Raw genomic sequence first — 22,780 nt, 5'->3', positions numbered from 1 at the left:
TCATGGTAGGCGTTTAAAGCGGTCGGGCAAATTGAAAATGATCTGCTATATGGTCAGCTCCAAAAATATAAAGTCTGTAACACAAAGTCATCCTCGGTGAGAAGTCAAATGAAAAGAAAAGTAACACTGTGGGGCAAAATAACAAAGGCGTTGGCTGCGACATTAGCACAAGATCTCGTACAATCACACATTGTACCAGGGTTCATCATAATGAATACAAACAGAGTCGAGGCTGAGCCTCTCCCATAATTCTGTGCCTCCATGTCTGCAATCGATGCAGTTCACTTGCAATAAACAAACAACAAACTTTTTCCTTCCAGGGCACCAACATGCTGCAGAAGTCATTTCAAACCACAGTTAACGACATAACCAAATAATAATCTATTCTTATCTGTCTTGTTTTCCCACCATAACAATATGCTGAAACAACTCTCTCCTCGGTTACATACTAATGTCACTTTAAAAACATGCTCATGTACTTGGCGTCACCTTCAGATCCTTCTCACACACAGCACTTTACTTTCACAGCTGTCTTTTTCTATCTGTGGCAGTACAAATAATGTCAAATACATGGAAGTAACTTGTGCAAATATGTGTAATAGCATATTAAAAATGAAAATAACTTTCACATTGCAAGAAGTTTACAGTGACGTAAACTTTCTGAAATTCATATTCAGTAAGACTTCAAGCTGTGGCTGAAATGCAGCTCAGCACGTCGTGTTTAAATACACTTGAATAACGAAACAAATCTGAACTGATGTGAAGCTGTGGATTTTCTGCTGTGACCCCATGTCACTTGTTTACTCGCTTAATCCATATGTTAAATAGTTTTGGTTATTCACAATGATTCTTCTGCAGATACTTTGGTTTCTGTATATGCAGTCCTTTTCCCACCCGGCTTGAGTTCACATTAAGTAAGATGTGGATGTGCAGCTCTGATGAATTTGATCAGGTACAGCAGGAGAAGTTGGGTTTTTTCCTGGGAGCATCTAAGCTGGTCAGCGACTGATAGCAACTTTTTTCATCAAAAGCAGCGTACTTTGTTACCTGCCTGTGGAGTGGAGAGAAAACAGGAACAAGAAATTCAGTAGAGAGAAAACACACATTAAAACTTTTACATTTATGCAAAGGTGGCTGCCAATCACTTGAACTCATGGATCAACCGATTTCATTACAGCTATTAGGGTTCAACGGGGGAAGATGTTAGTATGCAGGCCTCAATTGAATGAGGCTTGTATCCTCTAGCATATTTGAGTATTTAAAAGTACGGCTTTGCAAATGTTTTATGAGGAAAGAAATTAGCAATGCATTTGTTGGCCCAAAGGATAAATACAATGCCTTTTGGTGGGTAATGCTGAATGTTAACATAATTATTCTTTATCTAGAAGAAAACTCCCTTTAACCCCCAAGTTGATTGTTCTTTGCAGCAATGTTTTTGATATTACTCCTTCACACCAGAGGGCAGCAAAGGTCACATTATATGGGCTTGGTATACGGACAGACAATTTGCTGTTCGTGCTATATTAAGGTGGTCGCTATTCTTTCTTTGGAATTATTTAGTTTCAGAGAAGGTACCTTTGCATTTTTGGCTCTGGTAATCGAATTTTCTCTTAATTCTCTCAATTTGTTGTGGCAGGAATACTGAATTAACATCAGCAATGGTCGATGTTAGTGTCCCACTCAGCCATGCTAATTTTCCTGCATATACAACATATATAATATATATATAATTATGATTGGCTGCCAAATTGCAGCCAATCATAATTATATATTAATTACCCCTGTGTCTGATAAGTCAAATGGCTCCTTATAAAGTAGTAATAGGCTCAAAATCAGTTCCTCTGTGTTTCCTAACTCATGAAAATCATTTGTCTCGGAAACAGACCCAAGACACAACCTTGTAAAACTTTCCATTGCTGTTTCTGTTTTGTGCATTCGGCTGACTGAAACAGCTGTGTCTCACCTGGCCAGGTGCAGCACAGCCTCCAGGGTGTTGGATCCATCTTTGGCACTAGTTTCACAGAACAGAGTGTTGTATGTCTGTTGGGTGAAGACAGGAAATCATCAGCTCTGAATAATTAATGTTTGTTTACTGCTAGTCATAACCCCAAACCAAGTGACAAGGGTTTTGACTTGGATTTATATATGGATTAAACTATGATAAGAGTTAGGTGTAGATATGTAGCAGGTACAGCAACAGTTATTTATATAGTAATAAAGTAGTTATAAGTATTTGTCATTACCATGGCCAGTTTTTCTCCATAGCTGGTAGGAACACAGTTAAGTCCATCGTGTCTTAGATCACATTTATTACCCACGAGCATGATGGGAATGTCCTCCTGGGACACATCCTGTCATGCAGACAAACAAAGAAACAGCAGTGCCTCAATATTGGAAACTGCTCTATTGTTATACATACATTGCAGCGTGGTGTTCACAGAATTGATGTGCTGAATTAGATAAAAAAATAACATTCAAAATGTAAAGTGAAAGACTAAAACCTTTGGCGTGACATTAAGCACCACAGTGCACACATAGTGCATTTTTTCAGACAACACACAACTGTTACAAACTACATACCACATGCATAAATAAAAGTTCACACAAATGTCAACATGCCCACAGCACCACTGGAGAACACAATCCAATTCATGTACATTTAACACTTACATATCTGCTGCATGTGAAAAGGGAAAAACAATTGAAATCACTGAGTTTGATATCCAAATGAATGTGTGACAACGCTTACTTATACAAATCAAAGATAGATTTCACCCTCACTGTATTCTGCTGAAGTCTTTTCTACCAACTATTGTAATACAAACAGTGGTCATCACTAACTTTTTTTTAGCAGCGGAGAGTGGTGCATTACCTCAATCATGTCCACCCACTCTCTAACATTAAGAAAGCTCTTCTCACAGCTGACGTCATACAGCAGCAACACACCGTCTGCCCGGCGGAAATAAGACTTTGCAATGCTGCGAAACCTGACATGAGAAAGTGATTAGCGATATACACAAACATGTAAGCTATGATCCTTATTTTTTTCAAGCAAGTTCTCAAATTAAACATTGTTGTGTGAGTGTATATTAATTTTATTTTTCTCTCCTCTGTTATTATAAATTCACACCTACAAACACCAACACATACCTCTCTTGTCCTGCAGTGTCCCATAGTTGTAGTAAAACGGGCTCTCCATCCACGACTAGTGTCTTCATCTGGAAATCCACTCCTGAACACAGAAATAAGAACCAATGTCACTATACTACGCTGGTAAAAATAAGTATAACACACATTTATAACATACAAAATCAAGTATTTGCTGATCAGATAAACTGAATTTTTACTGTAGCTACGACTTCATCCACCATGTGGAGGAATTAAGCATCAATCAGTCAGATGACACATTTGGACAGGTCAAAGAGGAGAGAACAAGATAATAAAGATTGTGATAATAAACTAAAGTCAATAAACTAAATATTGACTTTAGTTTATCCAACTCACCCAGTGTAGCACTGGAGTTCAGTTTGAATTCGTTCTTGCAGAGGCGAAGGAGGAAGCTGGACTTCCCCACAGCAGCATCTCCAGCCAACACGATCCTGTAGGCCTTCTCTGATGTCATGTAGCCCAGGTCCGTGCTCTCTTTGCCATCCTTCTGAAATAGGACAGAGAGGCAGAGCGAAGGTGAGGGAGAGTGAGGCACTCAGGCATCACTGACCATATTTGCACTCTGCACATTCACTTCATGTTAAATATATTTTGTCCTCAGCAACAATCGCTTTGCTTTTCTTATTTTTGTGTCTGTCCATCATCAGCTCAGTTAAGTGAAGGAAAAAAAAATACTTTGCAGTATCAAGTATCATTGCAGGTCTTGAAATGTTAAAAAACACATAAATTTTATTTATGCAAAATATTTCATTTTAGCAAAGAACATACTGATGAGTTTGCCAAGCTTGGTGCCAAACAAGCAGTGGAGCTAAAAATGTATAATAAGTTTGTCCTGAGGAAGGTGGTTGAGAAAAGACAATGTGATCATAAAATTGTCAGCCTTGATATTTTTTGTCCTGCACAGTATTGAAATCCCAAAATGTATTTCTAGTTGATCGGAATAAACCTTTATCCTCCTGAATATCTGCAGAGAAGTTTATAAAACTAGGCCATTATCTCTCAATATATTCAAAATGTTGGTAGTCACCAAAAAAAATATAGTAATGACCACTATTATCAGCACTAAATTTGAAGGCAGCAGAACACATCCCTCCCTCCTTTCCTCCACTGGGTACCGCCCCCCTTTCCTTATCTTCTCTCTCTTACCTGAATGTTGATGGCACTGAGGGCCTTTCGTACAGGTGGGGCTGCAGGTTGGGTCACACTGGGGGATTCAGATGGCTTCCAGTCCAGAACTGAGCTGCTGTCTGACCCGAATGCAGATTCTGCATCCTGTGTCTCTGCTGGCTGTGATGTTCACACACATGTAACATTAATACAAAAATCTAATCACACACGTTAACTTTTAGCATGCTAACATGCTAAACTAAGATGGTGAACATGTACTGTAAACATGGCCATTCACTCTTGTGCCTGCTGGATTTTATTATTGTCTAACCTCATAGTTTTCTCCCATCATACTATCATTCTTGTCATTCTTCTTTTTCTCCTCCTTCCTCTTCCTCTCTTCCTCTTCCTCTTCTTCAAGACCCTTGACCTCCTGCTCTGAGTCGTAGCCTCCATGTGAACCTCTTAGTGTGGACAGGCCGCTGTCCATGAAGATCTCAGGCAGGCTGTCTTCCTCACACTCACTGCTGTGTCTGCGCCGCATACCCGGGTCACACATGGCCAAGGCCAGAGTGTCACAGCTGGGCCGGCGGCTGTAAACAGGGAAGTCGTCCACACGCTGGCTGAACCTGGGGAAGAGGCCAGGAAATAATGCGTGGCATAAAATAACGAGGGCTGCTTCAGCCAAAATACAAAGAACACATTTTGTCCACACCTATCAACATTTTTGCTATTTCTTCATGAGAAAATGGTCCTCATTATTTCACCTCCATTGATTTAAGAGAGAGGCAGACATGTTAGATGCGACTGTGTTCAAATGAGGCCAAAACCACAACTACAGGCCATCACAGTGACCTTATCGTCAGAGACACAAACCACATATCGAAGCGAGGGCTCAAATCCAGCCAGGAACTTTGATATACTCAATGTCCTTATCACCATTTCCTGTCTGACAACTCACTGTATGCTGCTGAATAAAGACTAAAATGCTCAAAAATAATTCCTTCTTTATTATTAATACTAATACACTATACATAAAACTGTACAACTAATTGTACATACTTCCTTAAAAACTGTAGTGTCCAAATGTCTGTTTAGTCTGTGTGCAATGTGCATCATCATGTTACAGTTTACTGTATACAGTATGTGTACACAAATTAATACTTTTGTCACACAAAAGGCAGACACCTAGAAGCAGCAGTTTTTTCTGTTTGCCATGACCTTCGTTCCTAAACACCACAGAGTCACGTGATCCAACGTCTCCATGCATCAGCTTGGCCAGCAACTTGAATAAATATCTCACAGCACTTTCAACATTTACTTTACTACTGTCTAAATACACAGTTATGTGTACAGTTATATGTTGTTCCAAGAACAAGCATCTTGATTTGGTGTCTGTCAACGTGCACTTGTACTAAATCCCTTTTGTACTGTCAGTGCAAATGACTCAAACCTGATAAACCTGGTCTGAAAACCTCTGAAGCTGCTTATCAGTTAATCAGTTAATATATTTAGTGTACTGAAAGCTCGTATGCTGGCGCAAACGGTGGTGATTCAGATATAAATTCACACCCTTCTGAACCATCTGCATTGTCTGTAGTTCTTACCTATCCAGTAATCCATAGGATGATGTGTAGCAGATGCTTTTGCTTCTGCCTCTGTCCTTCAGGTCTCCTGGTGAGCCCGAGTTACCAGACTGTAACACACAACAATCAAACATGAGGTTTCCATTCTGTGTATTTGTGTTAATTACTTGTGTTTCACGGCTGTCTGGAAGTGACAAATCGTCAAACACGACAACATAGTTTTCAGCTGACAAAACATTTTAAATCAAGCTCTGAATGTTACTAAACATCTGTTGTCCAATGTGTGTGTTTTTATTGTTTTTAAATTATATAATTGGGTTTAAGCATCAGAATACCAACACTGTCCCCAAAAGCATCCCCAAATATACAATCAGCAGAAAGGGCTGCAGAAAACCCTGAGTAATCAAACAAATTGCTCAGGCCTATTAGGCGGCAGTTCAACTTTAATGTTGGAGTCAAGATGAATCTAGTTAAATGACCCAAAAGTGAATTGCATATTCAAAAAAAGAAGAAGAATACCAAGTTTATATGGAGTCTGCCCACCCAGTGGATCAAAAAAGCTCAACTTCTTGTAATTTGGAAACTGAACTATTTTTTTCGATTGACTGTGCAGCTTTACCCTGGTGATCCTCTCCAGACTGGCCCTCAGGCTATCATTGGTGTCATGGAGCTTCCTGTTGGCTGTCCTATCCACACACACAGAAAAATAATCATTTTTTATCATTAGTTAGCTTTTTTCTTCCATCCAAGTGCTATCTGAGTACAGTAAGATCTCTTTTCATCTCTGGTGGAAAACCTCAACAATATTCTGTGTGACTCACTGCAGGATCTCCAGTTGGCTCTCCAAGATGTCTCGCTCATCAGAGAAATGTTTCATGAGCTCCTCGTCTCTGCAACACAGCACAGTCATAAACACAGCTGTTGGTAATTATGAATATTAACCACATCAACAAAGTAACTTAAAGTAGTGGCAGCGAAAAAGTTTTTTTAGTGCCATAAAAGACCTTTCGTACATGTCATGGCCTTAAACATGCATCATGGTAATGACATTTACAACGAATCAAAACATACTGGCTTTGAAAAGTGAAAACTAATCGGAAGAGAGAGATTTCCATGCATCTGTCTCTCAGATCATTCCAGTAAGACCAGAGCACTGATCAACTGATTCACTTACAGCCGTTACACCTAATTTATGATCAATATGAGATAACTCAGAGGGAGAGAAACAACAACATAAACACCGTCACCGAGCTGGTCCAAGGAGGCGGAGATTTATCCTGCCAGTGGCTCTGTTGCCTCTGTTACTAAGCAACACTTCTGAAGAAGTTATTGCATGTGTGAAGTCATTCCAGGATATCCTGTTTCACCTGGGACAAAACAAATCCCCCAGGGACATCAGTCTCTCTGTGCGCCTCTGTCCCTCTGTGAAGCAAAGCTTCTCTGGATAAGCAGAGTGGGGTCACACTGATACATTACTCTGTAATTAATGTATCTTAATTAAAAATAACCTTGAGATGTATGCAAATTGGAGCATTTAGAGCTTTATTTGAATTTGATTGGAGAAATGTGCAAATATTTATTGTTCTCAAGTTTCCTTTTATAGCCTTAAAGTGAGGTAAGAAAAAGGGCAGAGAAAACCTGTTCTTCAACTCAGTAATTCTAAGCTTGGACTTTCAGAGTTTATGCTGAAAATGAAAATGACGAGTGTGTAAGAGTGTTTAGATGATGTGTAGTCTTATCTAACAACCCTTTTTCCTTCTCACTGTGAAAATGATCAGCAAAGACAGCTGCAGAAAAATATGACTATTAAAACATGAGGCTGAGGCCAATTAGACCAGACTTCAACATCTTCAAACACAAAAATGACTGCAAAAAGGACTGACACTCAACATGAATCAAGATAAATCAAATATAGTATACAGTACAGGCCAAAAGTTTGGACACACCTTCTCATTCAATGCGTTTTCTTTATTTTCATGACTATTTACATTGTAGATTCTCACTGAAGGCATCAAAACTATGAATGAACACATGTGGAATTATGTACTTAACAAAAAAGTGTGAAATAACTGAAAACATGTCTTATATTCTAGTTTCTTCAAAGTAGCCACCCTTTGCTCTGATTACTGCTTTGCACACTCTTGGCATTCTCTTGATGAGCTTCAAGAGGTAGTCACCTGAAATGGTTTTCCAACAGTCTTGAAGGAGTTCCCAGAGATGCTTAGCACTTGTTGGCCCTTTTGCCTTCATTCTGCGGTCCAGCTCACCCCAAACCATCTCGATTGGGTTCAGGTCCGGTGACTGTGGAGGCCAGGTCATCTGGCGCAGCACTCCATCACTCTCCTTCTTGGTCAAATAGCCCTTACACAGCCTGGAGGTGTGTTTGGGGTCATTGTCCTGTTGAAAAATAAATGATGGTCCAACTAAACGCAAACCGGATGGATGGCATGTCGCTGCAGGATGCTGTGGTAGCCGTGCTGGTTCAGTATGCCTTCAATTTTGAATAAATCCCCAACAGTGTCACCAGCAAAGCACCCCCACACCATCACACCTCCTCCTCCATGCTTCACGGTGGGAACCAGGCATGTAGAATCCATCCGTTCACCTTTTCTGCGTCAAGACACGGCGGTTGGAACCAAAGATCTCAAATTTGGACTCATCAGACCAAAGCACAGATTTCCACTGGTCTAATGTCCATTCCTTGTGTTTCTTGGCCCAAACAAATCTCTTCTGCTTGTTGCCTCTCCTTAGCAGTGGTTTCCTAGCAGCTATTTGACCATGAAGGCCTGATTCGCGCAGTCTCCTCCTAACAGTTGTTCTAGAGATGTGTCTGCTGCTAGAGCTCTGTGTGGCATTCATCTGGTCTCTAATCTGAGCTGCTGTTAACTTGTGATTTCTGAGGCTGGTGATTCGGATGAACTTATCCTCAGCAGCAGAGGTGACTCTTGGTCTTCCTTTCCTGGGGCGGTCCTCATGTGAGCCAGTTTCATTGTAGCGCTTGATGGTTTTTGCGACTGTACTTGGGGACACATTCAAAGTTTTTGCAATTTTCCGGACTGACTGACCTTCATTTCTTAAAGTAATGATGGTCACTCGTTTCTCTTTACTTAGCTGATTGGTTCTTGCCATAATATGAATTCTAACAGTTGTCCAATAGGGCTGTCGGCTGTGTATCAACCTGACCTCTGCACAACACAACTGATGGTCCCAACCCCATTAATAAGGCAAGAAATTCCACTAAGTAACCCTGACAAGGCACACCTGTGAAGTGAAAACCATTTCAGGTGACCACCTCTTGAAGCTCATCAAGAGAATGCCAAGAGTGTGCAAAGCAGTAATCAGAGCAAAGGGTGGCTACTTTGAAGAAACTAGAATATAAGACATGTTTTCAGTTATTTCACACTTTTTTGTTAAGTACATAATTCCACATGTGTTCATTCATAGTTTTGATGCCTTCAGTGAGAATCTACAATGTAAATAGTCATGAAAATAAAGAAAACGCATTGAATGAGAAGGTGTGTCCAAACTTTTGGCCTGTACTGTATATAAAGATATAAAGAAACATATAAACATATGTTATGTCATATGTCATATCAGCATTCATCATACATAGGAAATAAAACCTGACCAAATAATCATAAACTCACTGTTCACTGTTGATGCTTTGATCAGTTAATTCTGTCTTCAGCGAGTCCATCTCACTATGCAGACAGGCGACTTTGGTCTTAGACCTCAGCAGGTCCTGTTTTAACCGCTGGTTCTCCTGCAAAAAGGAAGAGGGGAAATGGAGGAATAGTTTACAAATTAGGACCAAGACACCTGACACCTCGCACAAAATGTACTGAAATGACTGAAACATTATGTTATAAAAGAGTATATTCAGTCTCACCAGTGTTAACTCATTGATCTTCTTCTTCAGAGCTGGGCTTTCGTCTTTCACAGTGATGCTCTTGTACTTCTCTTCTATCTGATGGACAGGTTCACATACTCAGGATTAGGGCCATCTGACTTTCAGGTAGACCTAAATTAGACTGTACTCACACAAGTAGTTTTCTTAAACTATATATACTGTACGCAAACATAACTTTAAGGTTTTAGTCAGTGTACCTGTTTTCAGGAGGTCATAAGAATAAATTAGTCAGTTTCTTCTGAATGCCGTCAGTGTTGTTCATAAAGTACAACATTTTCCACTGTGTAGCAGAACTGTGTTTTTTCCAAACATGCACAACCCAGAGAACTATTAAGAGGCCGATGGTGTTTACATTTTATTCAGTCAAGTGCAAGTTTCTCTTTTCTTTCAGACTTTCATCTGACTGTGACTTAACTTATCTCCCGTCTGACATTTAACAGTTAAATTAAGTTAAACAATTGATTTTAACATGTGAATAACACTATTACTGTGAACATATTGCCTTTTATCTTATGTCTTATGTTCTGTTCAGGATTCATTTTGGATACATATCAAACACTGAGGAGAGTCTACATGTACAGTAAGTGGGTTTTTAAATATGACTGCAGGAGTCTGTATTGACCTACAGTATTGATGCTGTGTTATAGTGAAAATGGAGTTGAAAAATGTACCATTTGCATCTTCTGGATCTTACACTGTAGCTCACACACTTCAGTTTCATAACTTCTTCGTAACTCACTCAGCGCAGCTTCTGTTCGCCTCTTCTCCTACACAAAAACAGACAAATATACATCAAATAATTAGTCGCATTTAGATCATTTTATGAAAGTGTGTGTGTGTGTGTGTGTGTCTTTCTACAGTTATGTCATTTCTGTGACACAGTAATCAGTGCTATTTTAGGGCAGCTTTTGAACTGGAGGCTGTTGGAGAATCAATAACTGTATCAGCAACTGTCTATCTGCAGTTTCCAAAAATAAACACGTCTCTTAAAGGTGTCAGAATATATACATGATGATACAATACAATAGAGTGCCCTCTATTTCTGTGTGCTTTTCTTGAAAAAACACAGCAGCTCCTGTTGAGCTGCTGAGTCAGTGAAGTACACGTACTTACATAACTTTATAGTGATAAGTGAGAGAGAGAGTTTATGTTCCTGGTGCAAGTTTTAAAGAAACAAAGATAAAACTAAATGAATACAAGTTAGTATAGTATAGAATAGAATAGCCTTTACTGTCATTGTGTGAGTACAATGAAATTAGGAGTTAAATTAAAGTTAAATAAATCAGATGGTCTGACTGATGCGGCAAGTGATCTGTACAGTTCTGTTGTTTTCACATTTCATTTCATGTCATGGAAAGTTAAATATTGTTATCAAATCTTATCATTTCACACTCGACACTGTTTAATGTGTTGCACCAGATTCTGGGAAATATCTACAGCTTCCCTAAAACTCACAAACCGACAAACTGAATAACAGAAACTCCATCCCTGAATTTGACTTCTCTCACTGTGGCCATTTATGACTCTGTAGACAGACTTAACTCATTTTCACTACAAACAGGTTAAACAATAATTCAGGTTAGCTACAACTTGATGGCACATTGTCAGCAGACTTGAATCACTTGAACTGTGCAGCCTGATTCTTATTGTTAGATTCTAATTTTCATCCACACGATATCATTATCATCCCAAATACATGTAGCCTTATCATGTAATCACTGGTGGCTAAAATGTGCTCCCGAGTTTACTGTTTCATATCTGCTACCCACAGAGTTGTGAAATCCAGCTGATCAGCAGGTGTGTCTGAGATAGGATCTGTAATCTGATATTCAGCCGCGTACAAAACAAGGTCAAAGGTTATATTTTCGTGTTTCAGGGTGTCTGTTGTGTTTGTGTGTGTGCTTGTCTGAGTTTGTCTCACCTGATCTCGTGTTTTTCTCTCAGCAGCGTGAATGCGCTGGTCCATCTCCTCCTCCATTTCACTGAGCTGCATTGATGCTTGGTCCTGCGCTCTGCAAATTAGTGACGGGATCATTTCCCTGTGCTCCAGAAACCTCCATCCATCCATTATTTACTGTATCTGTATCTGAATGCTTATTCGACTAATAAGACAAAGTATTTTGATCGAATGAATATGTCATCTACTAATAGCTCTACAGATTGTAGCTTTAAAAAAATTACCCTGAGATTTAGTTTTATGAAATATCAGATCACTGACTACCAAAGCTGCACTGATAATTGATTGATGGATTCTTCAGCATAGTCTGAGTATGATTGGTTTATGTGAATCCAAATATCAATGGCCATGTTGCTCAGGATACTAAACAAGGTGGTGGTGTTGCCCTGATCTATTAGCTTGATTTCACTCTGCAGGCTGCAGGTCCTTTTCCTCTCCTGCCCCCTTCCTCTGGGGTAACCTTCCTGCTGATAACAGACAATCTTACCCTGCTGTGGCCGTTTAAATCAAACGTGACTTGACTGAACTTTCAGATGCTTGCTGTCTGTTTGATTGTTGTCCTAAAAGCAAAGCTGTGTGCCTGCTCTTCTCACGCTGCCTGTTCTCTGCTCCTTGTCCTCTCTATTCACTCAGGCTTTTCAACATCTAGACATTTCTTGATGCCATGTTCTTCATTTACATGTACAATCTATTTATAATTTTGTCATCATGATTGTCCACACTGTAATTTTTAGTCTGTTCTGCACACACAACATCTATTGTCTGTCTGTCCTGGAAAAGATCTCTGTTGCGCTTCCTGAGGTTTCTTTTATTTTTTTCTGTTGGGGAGTTTTCCCTTATCTAAATCAGTTATCTAAGGACAGTATGCAGTGCAGATTGTAAAGACCCTTCATGTAAATTTGAGATATTAGGTTATATAAATAGAACTGACTTGGCTTGACTGACCTGTGAACTGTTACAGTGCAGCTGAAGCCTGTTTAGAGTCGTCAAATGTATCTGATCTGTGTTACTTTGGACTGAAGTAGAAAATGGGAGCGAACCAGCATTTGCAAGCTGGTGGTTAACAATGACCATGTAATGTATTTTTACACACTCCATCTAATGTCATTACAGAAACTGTAACAGCAAATTAACAGCAAAAACTGTTTTAAACTAATAAAAAGAAGTAAACCAGAAAATACTGTAGCAAATATTATTTTAACAATCAGACTTCACACTTAACATCACTGTCAGATTAAATTCTTCATGTCACTTCATTTGAAGGGTGTAGGTGAGTGTTTGTGTGCATGTCTGTGTTTCCCACCGTTTTATAGCGAGAGCCAGATTCTCCATCTCCGAGTTCTGCTGTTTGATCTCTTTGGTGAAGTTTGTGATGACTTTCTCAAGCTGAGGTATCAGTCTGGGCTCAGTCAGACTGATGTTCTGGTACAACGTAGCTGCTTGTACATTCCTGGAAAACAATCAGGATTTAACATCGACTTTGTTCTGCAGTAACATTGCGTACATGGTAAAGTTTAATAATCCTGGTTTGAAGTTTAAAGGAACAGTTTGACATTTTGGGAAAAATGCTCATCTACTTACTTTCTGAGAGTTGGATGAGAAGATTGACACCAATCTAGCATAAAGCATAAAGACTACAAACAGAGAGAAACAGTCTGGTTCTACACCTACCAGCACCTCTGGAACTCATCAGTTAACATGTTAACATCTCATTTGTTTAATCTGTACCAACACTGATTTTATGTACGATACTATTTCATGGCCAGACAACCAAGACTCCAGGAAGTTACTGGTCCCAGTCAAGAAATAGTTCAAGAGATAGAGAGAGATAATGACAGAGCAAGGCTTGCTGTTTCCCCCCTGTATCCAGTCTCAGCTAAGCTAACCGGCTCCGGTCTGTAGCTTCACCATACAGACATGAGAATGGCATCAGTCCTCTTATCTAACTTAACTCTTTTTTCCTGGGCATTGTACATTTCTAGTTTAGCTGATTAAGGTTTCCTAATTTCCCAAGAGGATTCATAAACAATGAAAGACAAAGAACTGTTACTGGTGGCCTGAATAGCTGACATACCTTTTATTGATATATCGTAAATATGCCGTATAGCTTAACCACATTGCTAACTTTTAACTTTCGTCTACTACCATTTGATTGTCAAATACACAAAAGCTGCACAGCTAATTCGGCTTCAAAAACGGATCAAATTTATTACCTAACTGTTATTTTTGATAAACACTTTTTCTTTGACTCAGCATAACTGCATTGCAGCACGTATCACAGTTCCACTGCGAAACAAATGTCAAACTACTGTGAATGTTAACGCCAATATGTTGAACCTAATCACACAGTTAATCCCTCCTACTGTCTATCGTTATGAAGTCGTTAGACGTTAATAAAGCGTCCTTTATCACAGTGTAAAGGTAAAAGTGGGTCATGTAAGTCTACAGTGTGTGTTTGCCTTGTGACAGGGCGGACTGGCTATAATACTTAAGCATATAGACACTGCCTGTCTGTCAATAACTCAGAGTGACACACAGATCGCTGCTGTGTCATATGGCGTCACACACAAATCGATCATTACAGAGACACACATAAGCAAGTAGTACATAGAAACTGTAGTTAGGCTGTTGTTTATAACATCATATGTTCAGGATCGCAGATTGACCTTCTAAAGTCGTAGAAAGGAAAACACCTCTCCTCCTGCGAACACAAGAGATTATGTAGACAGAAAACACTACTAGCAAGTGCAAATGTTTTGTTTGGGTTATTCATCAAAGAATTAGAGTCCCTAAGACTAAAGTCTCAAAGAAACAATTACAAGTGAGCCATATTGTAAATAAACTCTGTCCTTTGTTCAGTCTTTGTCCTCTGAGCGACTTTGACTTCTCTCCTTGTTTGCTATTTGTGTTTATGTCATGTATGTAATCTGTGTTTAACAAAAATGATAAACTGTTCCTCAGCAGTGCATATCTGTCATCATAAAGCCAGGATAGAGAAATACACATTATGGATATTTAGCATTTATTTATGTTAACACACTCAAAAGCCCAATGTGTGGGGAAATTATAAAGTAGGTCCATGATGAGGCACAATAGAGAAACCCATCTTAACCAAAGTATCATTGAACGCTCTTAGTCATCCAGGTTATAGGACAGAAATATCAAGAAGTGCTATGCCAAAGCAAACGGTACCTTCTTCAAAAATAAAGCTTTTCGGATGGGAATCGAGACATATTCAAGAAATCTACAGCAAGTCAAGCTGCTTCTGAGTTGGTACTCTAAGACATTTTATCCACACTTACAAACTAGGCTCTATACACATGGATTTGTAAAAAAAGTAGATTTCTGGAGCATTTAACCAAAACCAAGCACAAAACCAAATGACATCTTAAAAACCAAAGCTTAGTCAGCTGAGAGATGACATTTTGTAGCACAAAATACTGCAGCATCTGTCCACAATAAAATAATGAATAGCTATGTAATTGATTTTTTGCTCGCGATGTCTCTCATATTCACACAAAATATTCTTTCATCCCCTGAAAAAGACACAGTTGTCTGAAATGAGCTCAGCGCCATGTTCTCAAGATTCTCGTCTCTCAGCTGACGCCTGTAACAGCGACTGTAACTGCCTGAAGATGAGTGAGCGTATTTAGCAGATGGCACCACTGTGACAATCGATGTCTTAATGCCACAGCACAGCAACACGAGGACCAGTCCCATGCCAGGCCTGGGGCCACACACACACACACACACACACACACACACGCACATACACACAGTATTAAGGGCTCCATCCAAGGCATGTTAAAAAAGTTGGGTCATATTTGAAAAATACGATTGGAAGTTCAGTAACAAATTAAAATCAGAAGGGAATGACTGAATTAAAAAAATGGTAGTTGACATTTTTATCATTAGTGAATTAGCTGAATTAGCTGAATTAGAAATGACCTAAATCTTCATCAGTGGCTCATAAAACAGACAGCAAACTGTGTATCTGAGTTACACCTGGTGTTTGTAAACTTTACAGTTTATAGGTCCTTTCATACAAAGATGATACTCTATAAACGCAAAACTCAAAGCAGGACTGTGGTTTACAAACACTCACTGAGAAACTGGAAAATTTAAAAAACTTGAAAAATTCTGACAGAACTCGTTAATGTTAAAAATTTCAAGTGCAAGAAAAATGTAAACTGTGTTTTCTTTAAGGATAAATTATAAATAAATAAATAAATTCTGTTTGGTTCTAAGTGTGACAGTAATGAAAAAAAAGTCTTTCATTTTACTTTGCACTTAGCGCCAAATGTCTTCCCTTTTCAAAACAGAAAACACTGAAAAAACTATTAAAAAGTAATAAAATATGAAAAATGTATCATGAAGTTTTACATGATGGAAGTTATGTCTCACAACAGTGGAACACAATTTGGTTGTTTTAATGTGTGACTTTCTAAACATTTTCCACACTGCAGGTATATCTATATATATACAGTTGAAACCAGAAGTTTACATACACTGTATAAAAAGACACATAACCTTTTATTTCTCACTGTCTGACATTAAATCACACTAAACTTTTCTTGTTTTAGGTCAGTTAGGATTACTAAAATTATTTCTATTTGCTAAATGCCAGAATAATGAGAGAGAATTTATTAGAGAATTTTTTATGACTTTCTTCAAAGTCAGAAGTTTACATACACTAAGATTACTATGCGTTGAAACAATTTGGGAAAGCCCAGATGATGATCTGGAAGGTTAATTGACAACATCTGAGTTAATTGGAGGCACACCTTTGGATGTATTTTAAGGCACAACTCAAACACACTGGTTACTTGTGTGACATCATGGGAAAATCAAAAGAAATCAGCCAAGATATCAGAAAGAGAACTGTCGACCTCCACAACACTGGTTCATCCTTGGGTACAATTTCCAGATGCCTGAAGGTGCCACGTTCATCTGTTCAAACAATTATACACAAGTATAAACACTATGGGAATGTCCAGCCATCATACCGCTCAGGAAGGAGACGGGTTCTGTGTCCCAGAGATGAACGTTTTTTGGTGCGAAATGTGCGTATCAACCCCAGAAGAAAAGCAAAGGACCTTGTGAAGATGCTGGCTGAAGCTGGTAAGAGAGTCTCATTATCCACAGTGAAACGAGTCCTGTACCAACATGGGCTGAAAGGCTGCTCAGCGAGGAAGAAGCCATTAGTCCGGAAGCAACATAAAAAAGCCAGATTACAGTTTGCAAATGACAAAGACCTTACTTTTTGGAGACATATCCTGTGGTCTGATGAAACTAAAATGGAACTGTTTGGCCATAATGACCATCGTTACATTTGGAGGAAAAAGGGGGAAGCTAGGAAGCCTGAGAACACCATCCCAACTGTGAAGTACGGGGTGGCAGCATCATGTTGTGGGGGTGTTTTGCTGCAGGAGGGACTGGTGCACTTCACAAAATAGATGGCACCATGAGGAAAGAACATTATGTGGAAATATTGAAGCAACATCTCAAGACATCAGCCAGGAAGTTAAAGCTTGGGCGCAAATGGGTCTTTCAAATGCAGCATACCGCCAAATTAGTTACAAAGTGGCTTAAGGACAACAAAGTCAATGTTTTGGAGTGGCCATCACAAAGCCCTGATCTAAATCCCATAGAAAATTTGTGGGCAGAGCTGAAAAGGCGTGTGCGAGCAAGGCAGCCTACAAACCTGACTCTGTTACACCAGTTCTGTCAGGAGGAATGGGACAAAATTCCAGCAAACTACTGTGAGAAGCTTGTGGAAGGATACCCAAAACATTTGACCGAAGTCATACAGTTTAAAGGCAATGCTACCAAATACTAAGGAACTGTATGTAAACTTCTGACTTTGAAGAAAGTCATAAAAAATTCTCTAATAAATTCTCTCTCATTATTCTGGCATTTAGCAAATAGAAATAATTTTGGTAATCCTAACTGACCTAAAACAAGAAAAGTTTAGTGCGATTTAATGTCAGACAGTGAGAAATAAAAGGTTATGTGTCTTTTTATACAGTGTATGTAAACTTCTGGTTTCAACTGTATATCCTTTTATGCTAGCCTATTGGAAAAATGTTCTTGACCCCAAGTTAGTTTTTTTATGTAAAGCACAAATAGTGCAAGTTCATAATGAGAGACTCTTTTACAAACTGCTCTTAGATGATATGTTACAACCACAAAACATCACTCAGCTTGGCCAAACGTTGTGAATGTAAATGTCGTATCTGACCATGTGTTGAGCTTAGACCTTGGTTGTTGTAAAGGGTGCAGCTTTTTTTTGTTTGGCTCCAGTTATAGGCAACGAGATTGTTGTTGGAAGGGGTGCAGTTTCAAACTTATATAGGTTTTACCTCATCCTACTCCATCAGGAAGAATTCAGGCCTTATCAGTCTAATGCTAGTTTTTCCAATGTTACAGACCCTGCCTTTAAGAGGGTTATTACAGATATAAATTATAGATAGATATTATTATAAATGTATATTATAGATATAAATCATAAAGATCCATAAGACTCAGCTGTCCTGGTGTCAAGGCAAAGAGACGACAAACTTGTAAAATTCGTTGAAGCTTTTATGCTACAACAAACAGTTATCACATTATTTATTAATATGTTTACTATTTTCAATTGTTTGGTCTATAAAATGTCAGAAAACGGTTCAAAACCTAAAGATATTCAGTTTACAAGCACACAAAACAGACAGAAGCATAAAACCCTCTCAATTAAGAAGTTAGGAGTAAGTAATATTTGAAACTTCTGGTTGAGAAATAACTTTCAATCATTTATCAAAATAGATGCAGATGAATATCCTGTTGATTGACTAATCGATTAATTGATTTATGTTTTAACTTTTGATCAAATATGAGTGAATGCGTGTGCTCTTTGTGGATCTTTTGGTTATATTAAGGGAAAACAGAGACCCTCCAGACACACACACACATAAAAGAGACCTTCAAGCACACTTGATAACAGACCACTGTCACTGTGTCCCTGACAGGAAGTCACGGCATGTTATTCAAATAACGTGGAGATCTTGACGCACACTGCGCGCACTGTTGAACGCGGTCATATCATCCAAACATTTCCATATTTTACAGACGCCCATCCAGCTGTAGAGTAACCTACCACCGGACAGGTGTGCGCTCTCACCTGGGGATGAACTTGGCCTGCTCGCCCATTCTCCCCTCGAAGTTCTCCCAGGCGGCGGACACGTCTCCTCCGTCAGACTCCATGTCTCCGTAGCGGTCGTGGAAGCCGCTTATGAACTCCAGCAGCGTGACGGTTCCGTCCTTATCTACGTCCAGCCGGTCAAATATCCGGTCGGCCTCTGCCGCGGACACCTGCAGCTCCGCACAGATGGTGAGGAACTCGTTCCTCTCGATGCGCCCCGAGTTGTCCACGTCGTAGGTGTGAAAGAGGGTGCGCAGCCGGTCCTGCTCCTCTGCGCTCATTCCCTTAATGGAGGGATGTGGCTGGCTGGAAACAAGAAGGCGTTTCAGTAAATTAAGGTGACCACCCAGACACCCAAAAGTAACTTGCCAGCGTTTTATTCTCTGGACAAACCGCGGAGTTGAACTCCAGACTTCAGACGTGTCCGCTCTTATCCAAACATTTCAACAGCTGTCGTGCACGTAGAAAAAATGTGATCGAGTTAATCCGTTTCAAACGATCAATAATCAAACGTAGACACTAATTCTGCTCCCTGCGTTGTTTTCACCAAATAATTTTTTGGGTTTGGTCGCCAGACGGACGGACAGAGGAGCTGTTGTGTCTGACTCAGGTAACGCGCCAGTCTGTGTGTAACTGTGTGTGTGTGTGTGTGTGTGTGTGTGTTCACTCCTCTCTCACCTGAACAATAGAGGTCTGGGCTTGAGGCCAAATGAAAGTGCTTTCATTGTATGGGAAGGCTAACAGTCAGCAATGTTGTTGAATAAACTTTATGAATTGCAGAAGCAGAGATAATCTACCTGTGTAAACTCCCCAAATGAAAAAGAAAACATTCATATAATGCATGTAGACACACACTTACACACAATGCACTGTTAACATTAATATTTCTATTATAAATATTATTATTAGCATTTGTCATAATCAGTTCAGTACTTCCTCAGGGGGCTGAATCTGTTGTATTAAAGGGAGGCCAAAAGCGAAGTAAACAAGCACAAACTTTCCAACATGGATGCCATTATGAATTTAGATATTCTGTTTGAACCTTGTTTTGCTTTCCCGCTGATGTATTAAAGACACATTCTCTGCTCAGCCCTCTGCCCCTCAGTTGAGTTGTGAGATGATGAAATGCATCATGTGATCACAATATCAACACCATCATTAAAACTAGACACTGGCCTCAAGATTTTTAAGAAATTACTTTTTTTAGGGAAACCCACATAGGAGATTGTTTGTTGTTTTGCATTGTGTTTAACAAATGTTTGTTAAAAGTTTATCGTTCGGGGTTTTCCTGTATTTCCCTGTGCATTGAAAAAATTGTTACTTTGATCTAACGTAAAAAAAACAGTCAGGCTACATTTTCAACCATATTTTGTAGGTTAAGTGAACTTCTTGGTAGGCTATTTTGGGGAAATTATTTTGTAAGAAAAATTTAATAGAGCCCACATGAAAAAGGAAATGAAAATTCAGCACACGAAGGACATCAGACCTGATTAAACTGCAAAATTTCATTAACTGCATTGAAATTTAGTTGTGTAAATTGTGTAAAAAAAGTGCGGTAATGAAAGATGAGTCCAGGCTTGGGAGCTAATGGCTGCTTCACCTGCTACTGTGGCACAATGCAATGCAATGTTTGAACCCATGAGTCCATGTTTTATTTGAGGCATGAGAAAGGTACGATGGAGAAAAGAAGAGGAAAGGTGAACAAAAGCTTTCCGTATATTTCAGGCTGGACGCTGCAACAGTCCAACATTTCGCTCTGGCTGGTTAGCAGGCGGGAGATATTTCACCAACTACTCACACGATAAGGAAAGATAGTTTTCTGGTCTCTTCGGTCATTCTTCTCATCAAAAAGCTCATAAATTAGTTGAATTAGCTAAAGTTTTAGCTTTAGCTCGAAGCTAAGCGTCTAGCATCACAACCAAATCTCCATCGAATTGTAGCGGTGTTAAAGATGCACACATATACCTTCTGCAGACTGCAATAAGTCTTCTACCCAGGGGCGTAGCACCAAATTCTGGGCCCTGTACACTCTCAATGTCAGTGGGCCCCATCCCAGTGGAGCCTATTACTATGACAACTAAAGAAAAAGAGAAAAAATAATCTAAAAATAAAAAAATCAGATATTGATTTATAATGTGTCAAGTGTTGTGATGGTTTCTCTCTCTCTGTCTCTGTCTCTCCCTCACGAACCAACATACCAACGTAAGTTAATTGGACTTTGCATAACAAGCAAACTCGGTTCACCTTTGGGAAAGAAAGCAGTCAACAGCTGCCACTGCCTCCCCTCATTCTGCCTTCTTTCTTTTTCTTTCCTCTTCTGATACCCCGACTTGTGCCCCCAGGTCATTCAACCTGGGCTCACTGACGTTACACTTGTCGCCGGTCGCTGTCGGGCGGACTAAACCATTTTGCGCCTCCAAGAGGGGGCCCCCAGAATGTCCAATATGTTGGGAGGACTTTGACATAAAGTTAATTCTCTCAGTTGATGTTATCAATGTATTTGAAATAAATTATGACACCAATTAATTGGAGGGCCCAATTCATTCGAAATGAAAACATCACAAAAAATATATATATATATATATATATCAGAATTTTCATGGGCCCCTCTCCCTACTCGGGCCCTGGGTAGTCAGGTCCACTTTTCCCCCCACTACCACGCCCATGCTTCTACCTATCTGTTAACTAAAGTTATGGACTCATGTAACTACACCCATAAACCCCATTTAGTTAACTTGGTGTAAAGTCTTCGTATTCGTTATTGAAATCGTGACAGTTTTTAATGGGGACTCAAATAACAAATAATATGATAATTCATTTATTTGACACCATTGGCCAATATCTGAGATGTCCCAAAATGCACTGGTTTATTTACCAGAAATTGAATAAATTCTACTATTTCAATGTCAGATCCAGGTCAGATTCAGCTCACACACTTTATAATTTTAGCATTGATTCTTTTTACATCTTATTCAAACTGTCCTTTAATCCCAATAATATTAATCCCAAGAAAATTTTACCCTACACTGTTCATTACACCGTGCACAGTACATTTTACACACTTGAATATGTTTGTTTTTTAAATCTCACCTGGATATGACCACTTCCCGGTTTGTAAATTCTCCCTGACTTTTTGAGGAGTTGTTGTCCTCTTCATCAGTCTTATCCTCCTCCATCTGGTGCCGTTCGTTGAAGCCACTGATGAACTCCTCCAGGGTCACTGTGCCGTCTTTGTCGACGTCTAGGCGGTTGAATATGCCTTCTGCTTCTTGGGCCGGCACATGGAGCTCCTGACAAATAGTAGAGAACTCGTGTTTTTCAATCCGCCCTGAATTATCCACATCGTAGACATGAAAGAGCGAACTCAGGCGCTTTCGTTCTTCCTCACTCATGCCTTTTGTTGATGCCATAGTTTGGCTTTTTATGGCTTTTAAATGAGGCATTAGAAGAAAGAGTTGCAGATAAAGAACAACAGATAAAAGTGCTATAAAACAGCCAGAGCCTACTGGGGCTGCCTGTAAAGTCAAATAGTTCAATTTAACATTGCGTTTCCTTTTGGCGAGAATCAGAGATGATTGGAGGCCTGCTGTTAGGTGGGAGCAAATAAAACATTGTGCTCCCCTGAAAAAAATCCCATTGCTGTAAGTGGAAAGACTGCGGCTCCAGGATTAATCTCAGTCCTTTAGCTACCTCACTTTTATATCCTTCATCCCATTCGCTCTCTCCTTCCTTTTTTGAAACGTGTGCACTCCTGACAAAACCACATCATTAAGAACCTCAAGAGATGGTGTTGCAAATGCTGTTAATGCCATATCTGGCATGAAAGTGGAAGAATCCCTGAAGGCAGAAGAAGAAACCGCGTGCAGTGTGGC

The 22,780-nt window shown here is 39.5% G+C and overlaps 1 protein-coding gene across 1 annotated transcript; it reads right to left on the bottom strand.

Moving 5' to 3' along the window:
• Positions 1–760: 760 nt before the first annotated feature.
• Positions 761–22,318, bottom strand: rasef (RAS and EF-hand domain containing). The gene is made up of 18 exons (XM_070833946.1): positions 21,999–22,318; positions 18,888–19,214; positions 13,032–13,178; positions 11,693–11,783; positions 10,443–10,538; positions 9,751–9,828; positions 9,509–9,624; positions 6,683–6,751; positions 6,481–6,547; positions 5,883–5,971; positions 4,607–4,904; positions 4,315–4,455; positions 3,505–3,652; positions 3,151–3,232; positions 2,873–2,987; positions 2,244–2,351; positions 1,964–2,040; positions 761–1,051 (listed from the first exon to the last, which is right to left on the bottom strand). Exons 1-18 carry the CDS (start codon positions 22,316–22,318, stop codon positions 949–951), a joined length of 2,472 nt encoding a protein of 823 aa, XP_070690047.1. The 3' UTR covers positions 761–948.
• Positions 22,319–22,780: the final 462 nt, after the last annotated feature.

Source organism: Pempheris klunzingeri, chromosome 7 (assembly GCF_042242105.1).
Source record: "Pempheris klunzingeri isolate RE-2024b chromosome 7, fPemKlu1.hap1, whole genome shotgun sequence".
NCBI classification, from domain to species: domain Eukaryota; kingdom Metazoa; phylum Chordata; class Actinopteri; order Acropomatiformes; family Pempheridae; genus Pempheris; species Pempheris klunzingeri.
Note: the sequence above shows the minus strand (reverse complement) of the source record. Positions and strands in the feature narration are given on the sequence as shown.